Here is a 22,783-nt window from a genome sequence, read left to right on the forward strand (position 1 = left end):
TAAGAAAAGAATGCCATTTACCGCTGAATCAAGGCTTCCTGACTTCAGTATACAGTAATCAAGACAGCATGGTACTGGCAGAAAAACAGAAATACAGATCTATGGAATAGGATAGAAGGTCCAGAGATAAACCCATGCACCTATGGTCAACTAATCTTTAACAAAGGGGGAAAGAATCTAAAATGAAGAAAAGACAGCTTCTTCAATAAGTGGTACTGTGAAAACTGGACAGCTACATGTATAAGAATGAAATTAGAACACTTTCTAATGCCATACACAAAAACAAACTCAAAATGGTTTAAAGACCTAAAAATAAGGCCAGACACTATAAAACTCTTAGGAAAATATAGTCAGAACACTCTGTGACCTAAATCGCAGATCCTTTTTGAGCCACCTCCTTAAGTAATGAAAAAAAACACAAAAATAAATAAATGGGACCTAATTAAACTCAAAAGCTGTAGCAAAGCAAAGGAAACCATAGACAAGACGAAACAACAGCCCTCAGAATGGGAGAAAATATTTGCAGACGAAACAACTGATAAAGGATTAATCTTCAAAATACATAAGCAGCTGCTTCAGCTCAATATTCAAAAAGGAAAAAAAAAGTAATAATAAAATGGGTGGAGGACCTAAATAGACATTTCTCCAAAGACAATAATACAGGTAGCCAACAGGCAAATGAAAAGATGCTCAACATCATTAATTATCAGAGGAATGCAAATCAAAATCACAATGAGGTATCACCTCACACTGGTCAGAATGGACAGCATCAAAAAAATCTATAAACACTAAGTGCTAGAGAGGGTGTGGAGAAAAGTGAACACTATTGCATTGTTGGTGGGAATGTAAATTGATAAAACCAATATGGAGAACAGTAGAGGTTTCTTAAAAAACTAAAAATAGAACTACCATATGACCCAGCAATCCCACTACTGGGCACAAAACCTGAGAAAACCATTATTCAAAAAGGCACATGTACCATAATGTTCACTGCAGCACTATTCACAACAGCCTGAACATGCAATCAACCTAAATGTCTATAAACAGATGAATGGATAAAGAAGAAGTGGTACATATATACAAAGGAATATTACTCAATCATAAAAAGAAATGAAATTGGGTCCTTTGTAGTGAGGTAGATAAACCTAGAGTCTGTTCCTCAAAGTGAAATAAGTCAGAAAGAGAAAAACAAACATCATATATTAACATATATAGATATGGAATCTAGGAAAACGGCACTGGTGAATCTATTTTCAGGGCAGGAATAGAGATGCAGACATAGAGAAGACTTATGGCCCCAGGGAGAAGGAGAGGGTGGGAAGAATTGAGATACTAGGACTGACATATATTCACTACCATGTGTAAAAGAGATAGCTAGTGGGAAGTTGCTGTATAGCTCAAGAAACAGCTCAGTGCTCTGTGATGACCTAGAGGAGTGCTATGATGGGGAATGGGAGGGAAGATCAAGAGGATGGGATATATGTATATATACAGCTGATTCACTTTGTTGTACAGCAGGAGATAACACAGCAGAAAGCAATTACACGACACTAAAAAAACAAAGAAGAAAATACTTACAAATAAACCTACCTAAGGACACAAAAGACCTGTACTGCAAAAACTATAAGATGTTGATGAAACAAATTGAAGATCACATAAACAAATGAAAAGATACACCAAGTTCTCGGACTGAAAGTATCAATATTATTAAAATGATCACATTACCCAAGGCAACCTACAATTTCAATGCAGTATCTATCAAATTACCAATGGTGTGTTTCACAGAACTGGAAAAAAAATTGTTTAATCTGCATGGAAACATAAAAGACCCTCAATAGCCAAACAATCCGAGAAAGAACAGAACTGTCAGAATCATGCTCCCTGACATCAGACTATATTGCAAAGCTGCAGTCATCAAAACAGTATAGCACTTGCACAAAAACTGACACATAGATGAATGGAAAAGGATAGAAAGCCCAGAAACATGCCCACAATTATAGTCAATTAACCTATGACAAAGTAGGCAAGAATATATGACAGAGAAAAGACTGTTTCTTCAATAGGCAGTTATGCAAAAACTGAACAGTTATGCATAAATGAATGAGATTAGAACACAGCACCATATATAAAAATAAACTAAAAATGTATTAAAGATCTAAATGTAAGACTGGATACTATAAAAATCTTACCAAAAACATAGGCAAAACAATCTTTGATACAAAGTACAGCAACATTTTTTTTTGCATCTGTTTCACAGGGTAAAGAAAACAAAAGCAAAAATAAATCAGATATATTATTAATTAAACTTAAAAGCCTTTATACAGCAAAGGAAACTATAAGCAAAATGAAAAGACATCTTACAAACTGGGAGAGAATATTTGCAAACAATGCAACCAATAAGGGGTTAATTTCTAAAATATATAAACAGCTTATACAACTCAATATAAAAAAAATGCACAGAAAACCTAAATAGACATTTCTCGAAAGAAGACATACAGATGGCCAATAGGCACATGAAAAGGCACATGAAAACTAAATTTCTCACACATGTTGGAATGGCCATCATCAAAAAGTCCAAAATTAATAAATTCTGGAGAAGATGTGAGAATAGGGACCCCTCCCACAAGGTAAACGGGAATGTAAATCGGTGCAGCCACTGTGAAGAACAGTATGGAGATTCCATAAAATACTAAAAAAAGAGCTGCCATATAATCCAATAATCCCACTCCTGGGCATATGTCCAGAAAAGATTAAAACTCTAATTCAAAAAGACATACGTACCCCAGCATTCACAGCAGCACTATTTACCAGTGCCAAGGAATAGAACCAATCCTAATGTCTATCAACAGGTGAATGCATAAAGCAGACATTGCATACAGCATACATACATATAAATTTACATATATATATATACATACATATGAAATATTATATTACATATTTAATGGAATGTTACTCAGCCATTGAAAAGAATGAAATAATGTCATTTGTAGCAACATGAATGGGCCTAGAGATTATTATACTAAGTGAAGTAAGTCAGACTGAGAAAGACAAATATATGATATCACTTATACGTGGAATTTAAAAAAAAATAATGTAAAGGAACTTATTTACAAAACAGAACTAGACTCACAGACACAGAAAACAAACTTGTTGTTATCAAAGGGGAAGTGAGGAAAAATAAATTGGGAAATAGTGATTAACAGATATACATCACTATATAAAATAGGTTATCAAGAACCTACTGTATAGAACAGGAAACTATATTCACTATCTTACAATAACCTATAGTGAAAAAGAATAGATAGATATAGCACAGGAAACTATATTCACTATCTTATAATAACCTATAGTGAAAAAGAATAGATAGATATAAATGAATTACTTTGCTTTATACCTGAAACACTGCAAATCAACAATATTTCAATAAAAAAGAATATTTTATTTATTAGCTGTTTCACATAAACTTCATGGTAACCATAAAAATAAATCTAGAGCAGGGATGCAAAAAAGAAAGGAAAAGGAAACTGAGAAAAATACAGAAAATCACCAAAATAAAATGACAGACAGAAATAATAGAAAGAAAATAAAAAGATACAGAGCAACCAGAAAAACAAAAATATGGAAATACTAAGCCCTTATTTGTCAATAATCACCCAAAATGTAAATGGGCTGAATTCACCAATCATAACACAAAGTACATAGAATACAAAACAACACCCAAATATATGCTCTCCAGGAAACCCAACTCAGCTCTAAAGATGAGCATAGACATAAAGGGAAGGGATGGAAGACAACACTCTAAGCAATGGCAGCCAACCATACTCATAAGAGACAAAAGAGAATTCAAACCAAAAATGAAAACAAGAGATAGAGGTGGACACAGTGTAATGATAAAAGGTAAACTCATCAAGAAGACACAATAATTATTAATATGCATGCCCCCAGCACAGGAGTACCAACATATATAAAACAATTATATTAAAATTATTTTTAAAACACCTGGAGACAACAGAAAATAAAATAAAATACAACAAAATCTATCAGATGCACCAAATGTTATACTAAGAGGAAAGTTTACAGCCAAACAGATCTATCTCAAGAAACAAGAAAAAATTTCAAATATACAATCTAACTTTTCACCTAAAAGAACTAGGAAAAAAAGAACAAAGTCCTAGAAGGAGGAAAATAATATAGATTGGAGCAGAAATAAATGAAATGAAATTTAAAAACATAGTAGAAATGATCGATGAAATTAAGAGCTAAATTTGAAAAGATAAAGCTTTAGCTAGAATCATGAAGGAAAAAAGAAAGAAGGCTCAAATAAACAAAATCGAAAATGAAAGGGGAGAAATAACAAAAGATATCACAGAATCACAAAAACACAAAGGATTGTAAGAGAATACTATGAACAGCTATACACCAACAAACTGTACAACCAAGAAGAAATGGATATATTCTTAGAATCATACAATATCCCATGATTAAATCATAAAGAAATTTTAAAAATCTGAATAGATTGAAAACTGGTAAGGTAATTAAAACAGTAATCAAAAATCTCATAGAAAACAAAATCCCAGACCCAAAATGGCTTTGCAGGTGAATTCTACCAAATATTCAAAGAATACTGAATACTGATTCTTCCCAAACTCTTTGAAAAAATTATAAAAGAGGAATGTTTTCTAACTCATCTTATGAAACTAACATTACCCTGATACCAAAACCAGACGAGTACACACACACAAAAGAAAATTACAAGTCGACCTCTCTGATGAACATATATGTAAATATTCTCAACATATATTAAACTTAATACAACAATGCATTTAAAAAATCATAAGTCATGATCAAGTGGGATCTATTCCTGGGATGAATGGATGGGTCAACATCTGCAAATCAATGTGAGATATATATATTGAGATGTGTATATATAAATATATAAATGTAAATATATATACACACAAACACACACACAGATGTGTGTATATAGACATATACACAACATTAAAAAATGAAAAATAAATATCATATGTTCAACTCAATAGATACAGAAAAAGCATTTGACAAGATTCAACACACATTTATGACAAAAAACTCTCTACAAAATAGGTATAGAAGAGAGTATTTCAATGTAATAAAGGCCTAGAAGACAGAAATGGAAAGATATTCCATTATTATGGATTAACACTGTTAAAATGTTGGAAGAATTAATATTGTTAAAAAAAAATGCTACATAGAGCAATCTACAGATTCAACACAATCCCTATAAAAATTTCAACATTTGCTCAGAAACAGAATAAAAAGTCCTAAAATTTATATGAAACCATAAAAGACACAGAGTGTCTAAAGCAATTCCAAAATAAGGACAAAGCTAAAGATATTACACTGATTTCAAATTATATTAAAAAGCTATAATAATTAAAATAGCATAATATTGGCAGAAAAACATACCCAGAGCTCAACAGAATAAAATTGAGAGCCCAGATAGACCTACAAATATACAGAAAATTAATTTATGACAAATGAGCAAAGAAGATACAATTAACAAAGGACAGTATTCAATGAAAGGCGCTGTGAAAACTGGACAGCCAAATGCAAAATAGTAAAATTAGACCACTCTTTTATGCCATATATAATCATCAACTCAAAGCAGATTCAGTTCAGTTCAGTCGCTCAGTCGTGTCCGACTCTTTGCGACCCCATGAATCGCAGCATGCCAGGCCTCCCTGTCCATCACCAACTCCCAGAGTTTACCCAAACCCATGTCCATTACAGACTTGAATATAAGACCCAAAACTATAAAAGGACTAGAAGAAAGCATGGACAGTAGACAGTTTGTTATCGATCTTAGCAATATCTATCTGGATATGTCTCCAAGAAAAGAGAAATGAAGGCAAAAATAAACAAATGGGGCTACATCAAACTGAAAAGCTTCTGAACAGCAAAGGAAATGACTAACAAAATGAAAACACCACCTAATGGAATGGGAGAAGACATTTGCAAACCCTACATTAAATAAGGGCTTACTATCCAAAATATAAAGGAGAACTCATAAAACTCAACAACAACAAAACCTGATCATACAATGCAAGGAGGATCTGAGATCATGATTTTTCCAGAGAATTTCTGATTGGAATGCAAAAGTAGGAAGGCAAGAGATACCAGAATAACAGGCAAGTTTGCTCTTAGAGTACAAAATGAAGCAGGGAAAAGGCTAACAGAGTTTTGTTAAGAGAACACACTGGTCATAGCAAACACTCATTTCCAACAACCCAAGAGATGAGTCTACTCATGGGTGTCACCAGATGGTCAAAAATGAAATCAGATTGATTATGTACTTTGTAGCTGAAGAAGGAGAAACTCTATAGAATCAGCAGAAACAAGACTTAGAATGACTGCTGCTCAGATCATGAGCTCCTTACCGCAAAATTCAGGTTTAAATTGAAGGAAGGAGAAAAAACCCACTAAACCATTCAGGTATTACCTAAATCAAATCCCTTAGGATTATAGAGTGGAGGTGATGAATAGATTCAAGGGATTAGATCTGGTAGACAAAGTGTCTGAAGAACTATGGATGAAGGTTTGTAACATTATACAGGAGGCAGTAACCAAAAATATCTGAAAGAAAAAGAAATGCAAGAAGGCAAAGCAGTTGTCTGAGGAGGCTTTACAAATAGCTGAGTGAACAAGACAAGCAGAATGCAAGGGAGAAAGGGAAAGATATACCCAACTGAATGCAGAGATTCAGAGAATAGAAGGAGAGATAAGAAAGCATTTTTAAATGAACAATGCAAAGAAATAGAGGAAAACAACAGATGAGAAAGAATAGATATCTTTTATAGAAAATTGGAGGCATTAAGGGAATATTTCATGCAAGGATGGGCACACTAAAGGACAGAAACAATGATACCACTCTAACAGCAGAAAGTGAAGAGGAACTAAAAAGCCTCTTGATGAGGGTGAAAAACAAGAGTGAAAAAGCTGGCTTGAAACCCAACATTAAAAAAACTAAGATCACGGCATCCTTTCCCACCACTTCATGGCAAATAGAAGTGGAAAAAGTGGAAGCAGTGACAGAATTTACTTCTTTGGACTCAAAAATCACTGTGGATGGTGACTGCAGCCATGAAATTAACATATGCTTGCTCCCTAGAAGGAAAGCAAAGACAAACCTAGATAAGATAACATATTAAAAAGCAGAGACAGCAGCCTGCAAAATGAATACCACAATCACAGAAAGCTAACTAAAATGAAGAGAATAGTATTATGTCCCAGATGAAGGGACAAGATAAATTCCCAGAAAGACAATGAAATGAAGTAGAGATAGGAAACCTTCCAGAAAAAAAGAATTCAGAATAATGACAGAGAAGATGGACCAGGATTTCGGAAAAGGATGGAGAAGATGCAAGAAATGATTAGCAAAGACCAAGAAGAACTAATGGTGGACTTTGGCATCATTAGATGGTTGGATGGCATGATTGACTTGATGGACATGAGTTTGAGCAAGTTCTGGGAAGTTGGTGATGAACAGGCAAGCCTGGTGTGCTATAGTCCATAGGGTAGCAAAGAGTCAGATATGACTGAGCCACTGAACTGAGAAGAACTAAAGAACAAACAAACAGAGATTAACAATATACTAGAAGGATTAAACAGTAAAATAACTGAGTAAGAAAAGCTGATAAGTTACCTGGAAGAGAGAATGGTGGAAATCACTGCTGCAAAACAGAATATAAAAAGCAGAGACATCACGTTGCAGAGAAAGGCCCATATAGTCAAAGCTATGGTTTTTCTAGTAGTTATGTAGAGATGTGAGAGTTGGGCCATGAAGAAGGCTGAGCATCAAAGAATTGATGCTTTTGAAATGTGGTGCTGGAGAAGACACTTAAGAGTCCCTTGAACTGTGAGAAAATCAAACCAGTCCATCCTAAAGGAAATCAACCCTGAATATTCATTGGAAGGACTGATGCTGAAGTTGAAGCTCCAATACTTTGGCCACCTGATGCGAAGAGCCAACTCAATGGAAAAAATCCCAATGCTGGGAAATATTGAAGGCAAAAGGAGAAGGGAGCAGCATAAGATAAAATTATTAAATAGTATCATCAAGTCACTGAACATGAGTTTGAGCAAACTTTGGACAGTAGTGGAGGATGGAGGAGCCTGGTGTGCTCCCCAGTCCATGGAGTCACAAACAATCGAACAACAACAAAATTCATGCACAAATTCCACTAAAGTTGAACATGTTCTATCTTCTAGGTTATGTACTTTGAACCTTTGTTCTCATTAGTATATTACTATGCTTTCCCATAATACAAGTGATCCTTATCATTATTAATAATAAACTACACAGCATTCTTAATTTCATACATTCCCAAGCTAATTCACCTACCTTTAAAAGAGTCATAAATTCAGTAAATATTTCAAAATGAAAACAAAGTCATGACTGACAGTCTAAAGTTCTATGTACTATCGACACATATACACAATGTATGTACAAATACATACATGTATTGACACATATACACAATGTATGTATAAACACATCCATAAATATAGTAATGTAATCCACTGTCTTATTTCACAAGTAATGTTGTCTTAAGTATTTTCCTTAATCTGTATATACTGTATATGTTTATTTTTTTCTAAGCCTCAGATTTTGTAAAAGAAACAAGCACTAAATATGTTTTGCAAATATATATCACTCATTTTTAAAATACTTTCATTATGGCAAAGCAATACTCAGTCAACATAAAGATAAGCATTATTTTTTTCTTTACCTCTACAGATAGGAACAGGAAAATCCCACGAGGCTGTATTGATTGAATTGGCTATACAGGTGAGTTGAGGGTGGCCATCGAGGATATACCCAGTTACACAGCTGTAGCGGATCTTATCCCCAACATCAAATCTTGTACCATATAGCACACCTTTGGGTGGAACTCCTGGATTTCCACAAGAGCTACTCTGCAATTCTACAGAATAGAAGGAAAAGGAGTTTACAGTTATTTTAATACATATTTTTATGTTTTAGATTTATAAAATTACATGTAGATACAGATGTCCTTTTTCCTTTAAAGATTTACAAAATAATGGAAATGTCTTCTATTTCAATTACATCTACAGAGAAGTATGGAAAAGGAACAAAATTTTCCTGAATAGGTATTACATGCCTATCTTCATGCTAGAAAAATTTAGATATTTTTTATTGTTTGTAACAATTGTTTAAATTAGGATTTATTACTCATATTTTACACCTGGGTTCTATCCTTGGGTTCAGATATATTATATTATTTTTGCAGCAATTTTTTAAATTAATATTGATTTTACTCGTATTTTACAACCAGGTTCTAGCCATGAGTCAGGAAGATCGCCTGGAGAAGGAAATAGCTGCTACTGCTAAGTCGCTTCAGTCGTGTCCCACTCTGTGCGGCCCCATAGACGGCAGCCCACCAGGCTCCGCCATCCCTGGGATTCTCCAGGCAAGAACACTGGAGAGGGTTGCCATTTCCTTCTCCGGTGCATGAAAAGTGAAAGTGAAGTTGCTCAGTCGTGCCCGACTCTTAGCGACCCCATGGACTGCAGCATACCAGGGTCCTCCGTCCATGGGATTTTCCAGGCAAGAGTACTGGAGTGGGGCGCCACTGCCTTCTCCAGAAGGAAATAGCAACCCACTCCAATATTCTTGCCTGGGAAATCTCATGGACAGAGGAGACTGGCAGGTTACAGTCCATGGGGTCGCAGAAGAGTCAGACACAACTGAGCAACTAAACAACAAATAAATCACATTTCACAGACAATTAAAAAGAGCAATATCATTTATGTGGCTTCTTCAATGTTACATTCTACTAACATAGTAATATAAAAATCAAGTTTTATCAATATGCTCTCCATTACTTTGATGCTTCTACTTAACCTTAAACCATGAACATTCATCTGAAAATATTTATATACATTTTTGGTTGAAACTTTTTTTTCACTTAAATAAAAAAAAAATTTAAAGCAGTAAAAAATGGACATATTTGTGAAATTCAAGAGACTGGGCTAGAATTTCAGCTCTAACATGTGTTTAACCTTGAGAATATAATGAGAATTATCATAACAAGTGCATACAGTTGTGAGTTATAATTAGAGGAATATTCAAAATATCTGGAAACTCCCTGATATTTATCTGTTACTTTGTTATTTTATTAGTTTATGCTTAAAGTACACAAGTATACAAATACAAGAGATTTTTTAAAAATAATATTCATTTCAGAGAAAAATACATTTTCACTTTAAGAGAAAAAACAGAAAAGTTTTATAGAAGTAGAAGAAGTTATAGAATTTAATGAAGTTAGGGGGGAATAGCATTTCCTAAATTTTCTATGATATTATTTACATTTATACTACAAATCAAGATCAACAGAAATAAAAATAGTAAGGAATAAATAGACTAAAAGATATTCCAGTTTGAGTAAAGTCTATGATTTAGCTAATAGTATTACACAAATTGTAATTAACTAGGAAATTAATTGACTAATATTAAGGAAAGCTGGATAAGAGTATGTATTTGGGAGCCCTGTACTATTTTCACAATTTACCTGAAAGTCTAAAATTATTGCAAAATAAAAAGCTAAAAAAGACACTGCAATGCAAAAATAAAATGTTTCCAATTTAAACTGATATTCATCCTATTTGTTCAATCAGATAAGTTGATGATATCACTTTACATTAAATCAAATAATTATAAACCACTATAATGCTGAAAATATCAATAACAATATTAAGTAAAAATACCAAAATAAACACTTTATCAAATATAGTTGCAACTGTATAAAATCAACAATCATTTATTGATAATTAGCGCAGTAAACAAAGTTGAAATTTTATATTTTTACCCATAATAAGCACATGGTACTTTTGAGAGTGTTTAAGTGAAAAAAAATTTTTTTTTATTTAATTTTTCAATGGTACTGCAAAAAAAAAAAAAAGAGGAAAACAATAGAATGGGAAAGACTAAGATCTCTTCGCGAAAATTGGAGATACCAAGGGAACATTTTATGCAAAGATGGGTTCAATAAAGGACAGAAACTGTAGGGACCTAACAGAAGCAGAAGATATTGAGAAGAGGTGGCAAGAATACACAGAAGAATTGTACAGAAAAGATCTTCATGACCCAGATAATTGCAATGGTGTGATCACTCACCTAGAGCCAGACATCCTGGAATGGGAAGTCAAGTGGGGTTAGGAAGCATCACTATGAACAAAGCTAGTGGAGGTGATGGAATTCCAGTTGAGCTATTTCAAATCCTGAAAGATGATGCTGTGAAAGTGCTGTACTCAATATGCAAGCAAAGGTGGAAAACTCAGCAGTGGCCACAGGACTGGAAAAGGTCAGTTTTCATTCCAATCCCAAAGAAAGGCAATGCCAAAGAATGCTCACGCTACCGCACAATTGCACTCATCTCACACACTAGTAAAGTAATGCTCAAAATTCTCCAAGCAATACGTGAACCATGAACTTCCAGATGTTTAAGCTGGTTTTAGACAAGGCAGAGGAACTAGAGATCAAATTGCCAACATCCACTGGATCATCAAAAAAGCAAGAGAGTTCCAGAAAAACATCTACTTCTGCTTTATTGACTATGCCAAAGCCTTTGACTGTGTGAATCACAATAAACTGTGGAAAATTCTGAAAGAGATGGGAATACCAGACCATCTGATCTGCCTCTTGAGAAACCTGTATGCAGGTCAGGAAGCAACAGTTAGAACTGGACATGGAACAACAGACTGGTTCCAAATAGGGAAAGGAGTACGTCAAGACTGTATATTGTCACCCTGCTTATTTAACTTATATGCAGAGTACATCATGAGAAACGCTGGGCTGGAGGAAGAAGAAGCTGGAATCAAGATTGCTGGGAGAAGTATCAATAACCTCAGACATTCAGATGACACCACCTTTATGTCAGAGAGTGAAGAAGAACTAAATAGCCTCTAGATGAAAGTGAAAGAGGAGAGTGAAAAAGCTGTCTTAAGCTCACCATTCAGAAAACTAAGATCATGGCATCCGGTCCCATCACTTCATGGTAAATAGATGGGTAAGCAGTGGAAACAGTGTCAGACTTTATTTTTCTGGGCTCCAAAATCACTGCAGATGGTGATTGCAGCCATGAAATTAAAAGACACTTGCTGCTTGGAAGAAAAACTATGACCAACCTAGACGGCATATTAAGAAGCAGAGACATTACCTTGCCAACCAAGGTCCGTCTAGTCAAGGCTATGGTTTTTCCAGTGGTCATGTATGGATGTGAGAGTTGGACTATAAAGAAAGCTGAGCACCAAAGAATAGATGCTTTTCACTGTGGTGTTGGAGAAGACTCTTGAGAGTCCCTTGGACTGCAAGGAGATCCAACTAGTCCATCCTAAAGGAGATTAGTCCTGGCTGTTCATTGGAAGGACTGATGTTGAAGCTGAAGCTCCAATACTTTGGCCACCTGATGCGAAGAGCTGACTCATTTGAAATGACCTTAATGCTGGGAAAGATTGAGGGCAGGAGAAGAAGGGGACAACAGAGGATGAGATGGTTGGATGGCATATCGACTCAATGGATATGGGTTTGGGTGGACTCCAGGAGTTGGTGTTGGACAGGGAGGCCTGGCGTGCTGTGGTTCATGGGGTCGCAAAGAGTCAGACACAACTGAGTGCTGAACTGAACTGAATTGAAAAGAAAAAATGAGTGATGAATTTCAAATGAGGTCAATCAATGAAAGAAGTATTGAAGATTCATATAACTTTCCTTATATACATTAGAAATAAAGTATATACTTTCAGTTTAAAACAATTATTTAAAGTTCTCAAACCTAGAAATGCAAAGAACTTGACTATTATTAAATATCAATGGTTTCTAGAAATAACAGGTAATTCTTTAAGCTACCTTAGCATTTAATTATATATTGTAAACTAATATTTGCAAAATATTTTAAATATCTATAACCATGTTTAATGAATTTTAATATTTCACTTTACTCTTTTATAAAGGCAAATTCTACAGTTCATTTTTGGTAAAATTTAAAACATTTATTTCCTGTTAATTTTCAATAATTTTTTTAAAAATATTTTTGAAATGAACAATTAATTTTGGAATAGTTAATTTTTTAGAAAATTCAGTTGATTAATAGATGAGCTGTTTGCTGCAGGAGAGGGGAGTTTAATAAGTTTTGATGAAATGAGTTAAGAATTGAATCCCTTGAATATAGTAAAAAAAAAAGGAAATACTTTTAATGAAACTACCACTTGTGTTTTTAGAATCAATCCATTCTTTCTCTCTCACCCCTGAAGAAATAATTGAGGTTGGGACTTCAATTATCACGAACTTCTACATCTAAGGAAAAAGGAGTTTCCAAATTATTTCACAAGAAGCTTTAGGTGTAGAAATGAAAGGAAAGAAAGAAAAAGGTTCTAAATAGTTGCTATGCTCAAATTTAACTTTTATTTACATGAACAAATAAACATTACACAGAAAAAACTAATAAAGCAAATAGAAAACATATGAAGTGAATCAGTGAATGAATAATAACACTGATTTGAGTTTTAAAAGATTACCTAAACTTACCTTTTGCCTTGTGGCTGAATTATATCCAAAACAAAAGACAGATAAGAATTTAGGCTGTTTTCAAAATTAAACTAAAAATAAAATAATAATTCCAAAATATATCTGGTTTTCCTCTTCAGGAAACTGCTACTATTGTTTGCCCTTGTTCTTTGACCTTCATTAAAAATAACCTACTCATCATCCTCTGTACATTGAGGAATTCATGAACACATTATTAAGGACTTTCACACTCAGGTTTAATAGATCCCGATTGTATAGCCATTGCTCATGGTTTCTATGTTTTGTCCCCTCCCAACCCTTTAATTTGGGACTTCTCTCTCTATGCTGTTTATGTCCATTTTAAAACGCAGAGCCAAGAAATATATGTTACTAGCTGGAAGAATTATATGCTTCCCGGATGGTGATAGTGGTAAAGAATCTATCTGTCAATGTAGGAGATGCAGTGAGACAGATGCAGTTTGATCCCTGGGTCTGGAAGATTCCCTGGAGTAGGAAATGGCAACCCACTCCAGTATTCTTGCCTGGAAAATCCCATGGACAGAGGAGCCTGATGGGCTACATATCACTGGGTTGCACAGAGTTGGACAGTAGCCCACCATTTTAAAAAAATGCTATATTCTGATTAAACATTCATGTTTTATTCTTGATTTTTCTAAATAGTGTTGCAATATGAACTTTTAAATAAAATTAGCTTTTTTTTCATTACGATAAGAGTTGGAAAACCAGCTAAGTTAGACTAATTTTTAAACACTGCTTCTACCAGCAATCAACAGTTTGAATTTCAAGAGAAAATGAAGATACACATGGTAAGTCAGGCTCAGCAATACACGCTGCAAAGTAATCATTATTATACATGGTATTTACAATAAGTAATGATTTTGTTTATTATAAAATCATCTTTAAAAAAATAGAGATCTAAGCATAAAACAAAAAATTTTCATGTAATTCATTAAATGTACCTGGCCAGCTAACAACATTGTGCTTGTCACTTCAATGTGTTTCTGAAGAAGATGATTACATCTAAGAAGAATTGCCAAAGAGACTATAGCTATCTTTCTTCACCAACATATGACACTAATATGTGAATCAAAAGGCTTAGGTGATTAAAACAAAGCTATAGAGTCTGATAAATCCCACTTAATATTCAGCAATGCAAAGATTAAAATGGGACTGGAGTGTGTTGGGAAGAAGTACTATAAAGTTATTTTCATCAGAATGTTGGTTGAGCATTGATCAAATTTGTTAATACAAAGATTACTAAATAAAAGAAACTTCTTACGTACTGAACTTCATTTGAATTTAGTCTTGGAATTATGCCACAAGATCATGTTTATAAGACAAAACTGAAATACTTAGGGTGGGCGATTTAGTGAATTGAGAAGATCAATGGAAAACATGTCTAAAGACTTTATACTCAAATATGTCTCTAAAAATGTCAGACTTTCATGTAATTTTACTGTTCTATCCACAACAAATGGTTGTGAATTAGTTGAAAAGCTGTGTTTTTTATCTTCTCTTCTCACAGATATTGAACTTATCAGCAAATATGAAGGAATTTGGTAACATAAATATTCTAAAGAGTAAAGGATTGTTGATACAGCCAAAAATTACTTGGGAGAGATCCAAGATAAACAAGAATCCAATTGTAATATAGAGGTTATAGTTTAGTGACATTCATCTATATTAATTAAAAAGGAAACATAAAAATATATTACTTGGTAAGTGACAATTAATTTATTCATCAGAAGCTCTTGAAGTTTACCATTAACAATGCTCTATGATGTGTACCAGTGTAAAAAACCACTTTCCTTGCTTTCTAAAAATGAACAGTTTGAGGAATCTAATAGCCTCAGTCATTGAAACCAACTCTGAACCATATTCTGCTTTAAGCATTCATTTTCACACCTTCAGTTCAGTTCAGCCGCTCAGTTGTATCCGAATCTTTGTGATCCCATGAACCACAGCATGCCAGGCCTCCCTATCCATCACCAGCTGCCGGAGTCCACCCAAACCCATGTCCATCAAGTCGGTGATGCTATCCAGCCATCTCATCCCCTGTCGTCCCCTTCTTCTTCTGCCCTCAATCTTTCCCAGCAATAGGGTCTTTTCAAATGAGTCAATTCTTCGCATCAGGTGGCCAAAGTATTGGAGTTTCAGCTTCAACATCAGTCCTTCCAATGAACACCAAGGACTGATCTCCTTTAGGATGGACTGGTTGGATCTCCTTGCAGTCCAAGGGACTCTCACGAGTCTTCTCCAACACCACAGTTCAAAAGCATTAATTCTTTGGTGCTCAGCTTTCTTTATAGTCCAACTTTCACAACCATACACAACTACTGGAAAAACCACAGCCCTGACTAGATGGACCTTTGTTGGTAAAGTAATGTCTCTGCTTTTTAATATGCTGTCTAGGTTGGTCATAACTTTCCTCACAAAATACCCAGCCACATATATGATTTCCGTCATTGTACAGAAAGAGAAATTGGGAATCAAGTAACTTTCCCAAGGCCACCCAACTAGTAAGTTGTAGAATTGGGTATGTCTCTAACTTAAAAGTCTTAGATCATTGCACAGCACATGCTGTTACCGAATGAAAAGTGATGTTCATTCCACAAATGTTTATTAAGCAGTTGTCATGGACAATGTTTGGGGGATTGTTGTTGTTCAATCCCTCAGTCATGTCCAGCTCTTTGTAATCCCATGGACTACAGCACACCAGGCTCCTATGTCCTTCACTATCTCCTGGAGTTTCCTCAAATTCATGTCTATTAGGTCGGTGATGCTACATAAGTGTCTCATACTCTACTGCCCCCTTCTCTTAGTGTTGCAAATGACAGACATGGCCCTTTCTTCATAGAGTTAATAAATGATGCTAACCAATGAAATAAATGACTACAAAATATTAATTATAATGTAGTAATTGGGATAACAGAGACCCTGCTTCAATTCCTGGGTTGGAAAGATCCCCTGGAGAAGAGTTAGGCTACCCACTCCAGTATTTCTGGGCTTCCCTGGTGGCTCAGACAATAAAGAATCTGCCTGCAATGCAGGAGACCTGGGTTCAATTCTTGGGTTGGGAAGATCCCCTGGAGAAGGGGAAGGCAACCCACTCCAGTATTCTTTCCTGGAGAATCCTCATGGAAAGAGAAGCCTGGGGGGCTGCAGTTCATGGGGTCACAAACAGTCAGATTGGGCAACTCAGCTTGCACGCAGTTGGGATAAAAGAAACATATAGGCTGAAATAAAAGTATATAATTGAGAAAGTTTAATTAGTCTAGATTAAGACATAAGTTTTAAAAACAGGATAAAGACTTAGCTAGAGCAGGGATACCCAACTCCTGGGTTGCAGTCTGATACCAGTCTGTTAGGAACCAGGTGTGTTCACCTCCTGAACACAGCAGGAGGTGAGTGGAGGGCTACTGAGCAAAGCTTCATCTACCACTCCCCATCGCTCGCATTACCACCTAAACCATCCACTCTTCCACGTCAGTCCATGGAAAATTTGTCTTTCACGAAACCAGTCCCTGATGCCAAAATCTTTAGGGACTGCTGAGCTAGAGTGGAAAAAATATGAGAATTATCAAGGATATTCAAAACTTTAAAATATAAGAATCAAAGAACTCTAATAGCTATTAGACTTGAAAATACAGTGAAGATAGTTCTATGGCTGTGGTAAGGTTGAAACTAAATGTGTATAAAAGTATTCCAAAAGTGTTGGCCAAAAACAGGTTTATGTAGTGAATATACTGGAGAAGGAAATGGCAACCAACTCCATATTCTTGTCTGGGAAATCCTGTGAACAGAGCCTGGTGGGCCACAGTCCATGGGGTCACAATGAGTCAGACATGACAGTGACTAAACAGCAACAGCAGTGAATCTATATAACATGCATATGTCATGAATAGAAAAGAGAACTTTTCCATCATTAAATGTTACTGTGAGAGAGATACTATATGCACTTCCAAAGAGAAAAACTGAGAGTAAATAACTGGAATCCCTAAATGTATATATGAGCAGAGATTTTCATAGTGTGTATGATATGTACAGTGTGAGTTTACTAAGATATACTAATTCAATATGAAAAACTGCATTAAATAGGATCACCAAAATTAATTTTAAAAAAGAATAACAGCCAAAATAATGTATGTATACTATTTGGATTGGGGAGTATCAACTTTAAAGGGCTGTTGATAAGATTACATAAAACTATATATATATATATATATGTCATTTATATGCTGAGCAAGCACTCACTACATGGCAGACATTATTATTAGCTCAACACACTGCAACTTTACTATTATTACAATCAATTTTGTATTTGAGACATCTTAATTAGGTGTGATTAAGTTATGATCTACTAAAGGTAGGGTCATGACTTTACCGTGGACAAAAATGTCACTTGCCATATCAGTAAACGATGTTGTAGCCATCAAGCCATTAGCCACTGCATTCACACCCAGTTGTACACCTTTAGGCAACTGAGGATGGAGAAATAAAGGAGATTGACCCTTTGCATTTGTTAAGATTAAGGGAAGGTTCAGGTTAAGACCCTTTGTACCTGTTAAGGTACAAATTAAAGGAATGATTTCAATGAGTCCAGATTTTTCCACACATAGAAAAGTGCTAAATTCATTAGCCTGAGATGTCTAGTTTTTCCATAATAACAGTAATATTTTGGTGTTCCGACTACCTATTGTTACAGGATTTTGGTTTTCTGTTTTTCAGGTTGTTTTTTTTTTTTTTTGCAAAAACTTCTATGTATAGTGGCTCTTCCCTTACCTCATCAGAACAGTCCCTCAAAGCTATCTGAGAGATTCTCTCTCTGGCTTAAGTCCTCAGTATGTATGGCAAATAAAACATAATTCTCAACTTTTAGGTTACACATGGTTTTCAGTCAACGTCATTCAATGCTAATTATTCAAGGTATAATCTCAACTCCTGGCCTCCCCATGGCACAGCAGTAAAGGCAACTCAGGAGACACAGGTTTGATCCCTGGGTCAGGAAGATCCCTGGAGGAGGAAATAGCAACCCACTCCAGTATTCTTGCCTGAAAAGCCCCAGAAACAGAGGAACCTGGCAGGTTGCAGTCCATGGGGGTCACAAAGAGTTGGCCATGACAGAGCATGCAATCAAGAATCTCAAATTTCAGTAGAAGATTTGTATAACAATATTTACAAAATGTCACTGATTCATTTATTCTTTCATCTCTTGGTTGGTATCATATCAAGCACCATACAAGGTATAGTGCTTATAGAAAAATCTTTCATGTATTGTATCCTAACATGATCCCAATAAGTTAAAGAATAAAAAGTTAAAAAGACAATTTAAATCCTGAGAGTATATATAAAGAACTATAAAAGAACAGAATCATATTTTTCTTGGAGAAATTCAGTAAAACTCTGCCAAGTAATTTAGAAAAAGATGAGTGATTTATATTAAAAAACACATTAAAACAAACTTGGTTCCAAAAAAATAAATCCCCATTTGTTAGGAACACACGGATACTTGTGAAAGGCAAGATACTTAGCAAAAAATCAAGAAGAAAACCTGACCTTGAAAACTGGAATGAAAATCAAATGAAAAAATAATGGATACCATGACTACACAATTGCATAGTTATTCAGTCAAACAGATGAAGCATGATCCTGCTGAGATCAATTAACAATGCTTTAAAACATTGTGAAATTATATCCACTATGGGAAGTTTGCCAACAAAGGTCTGTCTAGTCAAGGCTATGGTTTTTCAGGTAGTCATGTATGGATGTGAGAGTTGGACCGTGAAGAAAGTTGAGCACGAAAGAATGGATGCTTTTGAACTGTGGTGTTGGAGAAGACTCTCAAGAGTCCTTTGGACTGCAAGGAGATCCAATCAGTCCATCCTAAAGGAGATCAGTCCTTGGTGTTCATTGGAAGGACTAATGTTGAAGCTGAAACTCCAATACTTTGGCCACCTCATATGAAGAGTTGACTCATTGGAAAACACTCTGATGCTGGGAAGGATTGGGGGTAGGCGGAGAAGGGGACGACAGAGGATGAGATGGCTGGATGGCATCACCGACTCGATGGACATGAGTTTGGGTAAACTCCAGGAGTTGGTGATGGACAGGGAGGCCTGGTGTGCTTCGGTTCATGGGGTTGGAAAGAGTTGGACACGACTGAGCGACTGAACTGAAGGGAAGTAAAATCGTGTTTATACTTCTTACAGAAAATTAATCTCAGGGTTTTATTTCCCAGGTGATTAAAAATAACTTAGAAGAGTGTAACATCAAGTTTAACCACCTTAGTACCTCTCATCCTGAGACTACCAAACACTTAACCAATACATGTTCCAACTTTTTTTTTCTTGTGGTACAAGATGTTCTTTTATCACAGATACCGAACCATTTCACTCACACAGGACATAAATGGTCTTTTAGAATTCATTGGAGACTCTGGTTTGACTAAAAATTTTGTGAATATTTTGAATCAGTCATTCTATCTATCATGTGCCCATGGACTTTTATTTCAGTATATATAATCAAATAGAATTTACTTCTTTACACATTTGCCTATTAACATCTTGAAACAGGGGCTCTAATTCATCCTTGTGTATCAAGAACTTGGTACCCTGTGTGGTAATTTGGCAAGCAACAAAGGATTGCTCAATTGAGTTTTCTCCTTTAATAGAAAAATATAAAAGATGATCATCACTGAGTTTATAGGAGTAATGTTTAGACACAAAACAGTAGAGAGCAACAGGTGCAAAAGAAAAGAGTAGAAGGCATATTATGAATTAAATGTGTATCATAATAAGCAAAGAAACACATCGGCAACATCTTGTATCAGTAAAATTACATAGCTGTGTCATTCAAAACTGTTTTCTTATGCAAACATATTAACTGAAAAAAGCCAGTTTCTAATCATGAGAATAAATCCTAAGCTGCTGGTCATACCACAGTTCTCAATGGAATGTTGGAGATGGAGCAAACATTAGACCACATTTCTCATTTTAGTAGTCACCCTGAAGCTTCAAAAAGTCTCAGATTTAGCAATCAAAAGGATAAATTCCTATTTTTAAAAATTATTTTAACTTAATGAAAAGGAAGTCAAACTACTGACTCAGAAAAATAAGAAATAAGGGCAGAGCAAAGGCTAACAGAGTTTTGCCAAGAGAATGCACTGGTCCTAGCAAACACTCTCCTCCAAAAACACACGAGATGACTCTACACATGGACATGATGAGATGGTTAATACAGAAATCAGATTGATGACATTTTTTGCAGCCAAAGAAGGAGAATCTCTACAGAGTCAGCAAAAACAAGACCAGGAGCAGACTGTGGCTCAGATCATGAACTCCTTATTGCAAAATTCAGATGTAAGTTGAAGAAAGTAGTGAAACCACTAGACCATTCAGATATGACCTAAATCAAATTCCATATGATTATACAGTGGAAGGGAAAAATTGAATCAAGGGAATAGATGTGATAGAAAGAGTGCCTGAAAAACTATAAAAGAGGTTCATAACACTGTACAGGAGGCAGTGATCAAAACCATCCCCAAGAAAAGGAAATGCAAAAAGGCAAAATGGTTGTCTGAGGAGGCCTTACAAATAGCTGAGAAAAGAAGAGAAGTGAAGGGCAAAAGGAAAACGAAAAATATACCCATCTGAATGCAGAGTGCAAAAGAAGAGCAAGAAGAGATAAAAAAGGCTTCCTAAGTGAGCAATGCAAAGGAATAGTGGAAAACAATAGAATGGAAAGACTAGAGATCTCTTCAAGAAAATTAGAGATACCAAGGGAACATTTCATGCAAACATGAGCACAATAAAGGACATAAACAGTATGGATCTAACAGAAGCAGAAGATATTAAGAGGTTGCAAGAATACACAGAAGAACTATACAAAAAAGATCTTCACAACCCAGATAACCATGATGGTATGATCACTGACCTAGAGCCAGACATCCTGGAATGGGAAGTCAAGCGGGCCTTAGGAAGCATCACTACAAACAAAGCTGGTGAAGATGACAGAATTCTAGTTGAGCTATTTCAAATCCTCTAAGATGATGCTGCAAAAGTGCTGCACTCAATATACCAGCAAATTTGGAAAATTTAGCAGTTCCCACAGGACTGGAAAAGGTCAGTTTTCATTCCAATCCTAAAGAATGGCAATGCCAAAGTATGTTCAACTACCACACAGTTGCACTCATTTCTCATGCCAGCAAGGTCATGCTTGAAATCCTCCAAGCTAGATTTCAACAGTATGTGAACCAAGAACTTCTAGATGTACAAGCTGGATTTAGAAAATGGCAGAGGAGTAAGAATCAAATTACCAACATCCTCTGGATCATAGAAAAAGCAAAGGAATTCCAGAAAAACATCTACCTCTGTTTCATCGACTATGCTAAAGCCTTGACTGTGTGGATCACAACAAACTGAGAAATTCTTAAAGAGATGGGAGTAACAGACTACCATACCTGCCTCCTGAGAAACCTGTATGCAGGTCAAAAAGCAACAGTCAGAACCAGACATGAAACAACAGACTGGTTGAAAATTGGGAAAGGAGTATATCAAGGCTGTATATTGTCATCTTGCTTATTTACTTATATGTGGAGTACATCATGTGAAATGCTGGGCTGGATGAAGTACAAGCTGGAATCAAGATTTCTGGGAGAAATATCAATAACTTCAGACATGCAAATGACACCAGCCTTATGGAAGAAAGTGAAAAGGAACTAAAGAGCCTCTTGATGAAGGTGAAAGAGCCGAGTGAAAAAGCTGGATTAAAGCTTTTATTCAAAAGCTTTTTAAATATTCAGAAAACGAAGATCATGGCATCCTGTCCCATCACTTCATGGCAAATAGATGGGGAAATGATAGAAGCAGTGATAGACTTTATTTTCTTTGACTCCAAATCACTGCGGATAGTGACTGCAGCCATGAAATTAAGATGCTAGCTCCTTGGGAGAAAGCTATGAAAAACGTAGACACCATATTAAAAAGCAGAGACATTACTTTGCTGACAAAGATCCATACAGTCAAAGCTATGGTTTTGCCAGTAGTCGTGTATGGATGTGAGAGGTGGACTATAAAGAAACCTGAGTGCCAAAGAATGGATGCTTTTGAACTGTGGTGTTGGAGAAGACTCTTGAGAGTCCCTTGGACTGAAAGGAGGTCCAATCAGTCCATCCTAAATGAAATCAACCCTGAATAT

The 22,783-nt window shown here is 35.4% G+C and overlaps 1 protein-coding gene across 4 annotated transcripts in view; it reads right to left on the reverse strand.

Moving 5' to 3' along the window:
* Positions 1-22,783, reverse strand: part of CSMD3 (CUB and Sushi multiple domains 3) — a 1,311,921-nt gene that overhangs the window by 1,017,930 nt on the left and 271,208 nt on the right. For all 4 annotated transcript variants that reach the window (XM_081504393.1, XM_081504396.1, XM_081504395.1 and 1 more), the window contains one exon: positions 8,775-8,969. In XM_081504393.1, coding sequence (XP_081360519.1) covers positions 8,775-8,969 — 195 coding nt within the window. The remainder of the gene's footprint in view (positions 1-8,774; positions 8,970-22,783) is intronic.

Source organism: Giraffa tippelskirchi, chromosome 6, assembly GCF_054371585.1.
Source record: "Giraffa tippelskirchi isolate mGirTip1 chromosome 6, T2T-mGirTip1v1.2.pri, whole genome shotgun sequence".
Lineage (NCBI taxonomy): Eukaryota > Metazoa > Chordata > Mammalia > Artiodactyla > Giraffidae > Giraffa > Giraffa tippelskirchi.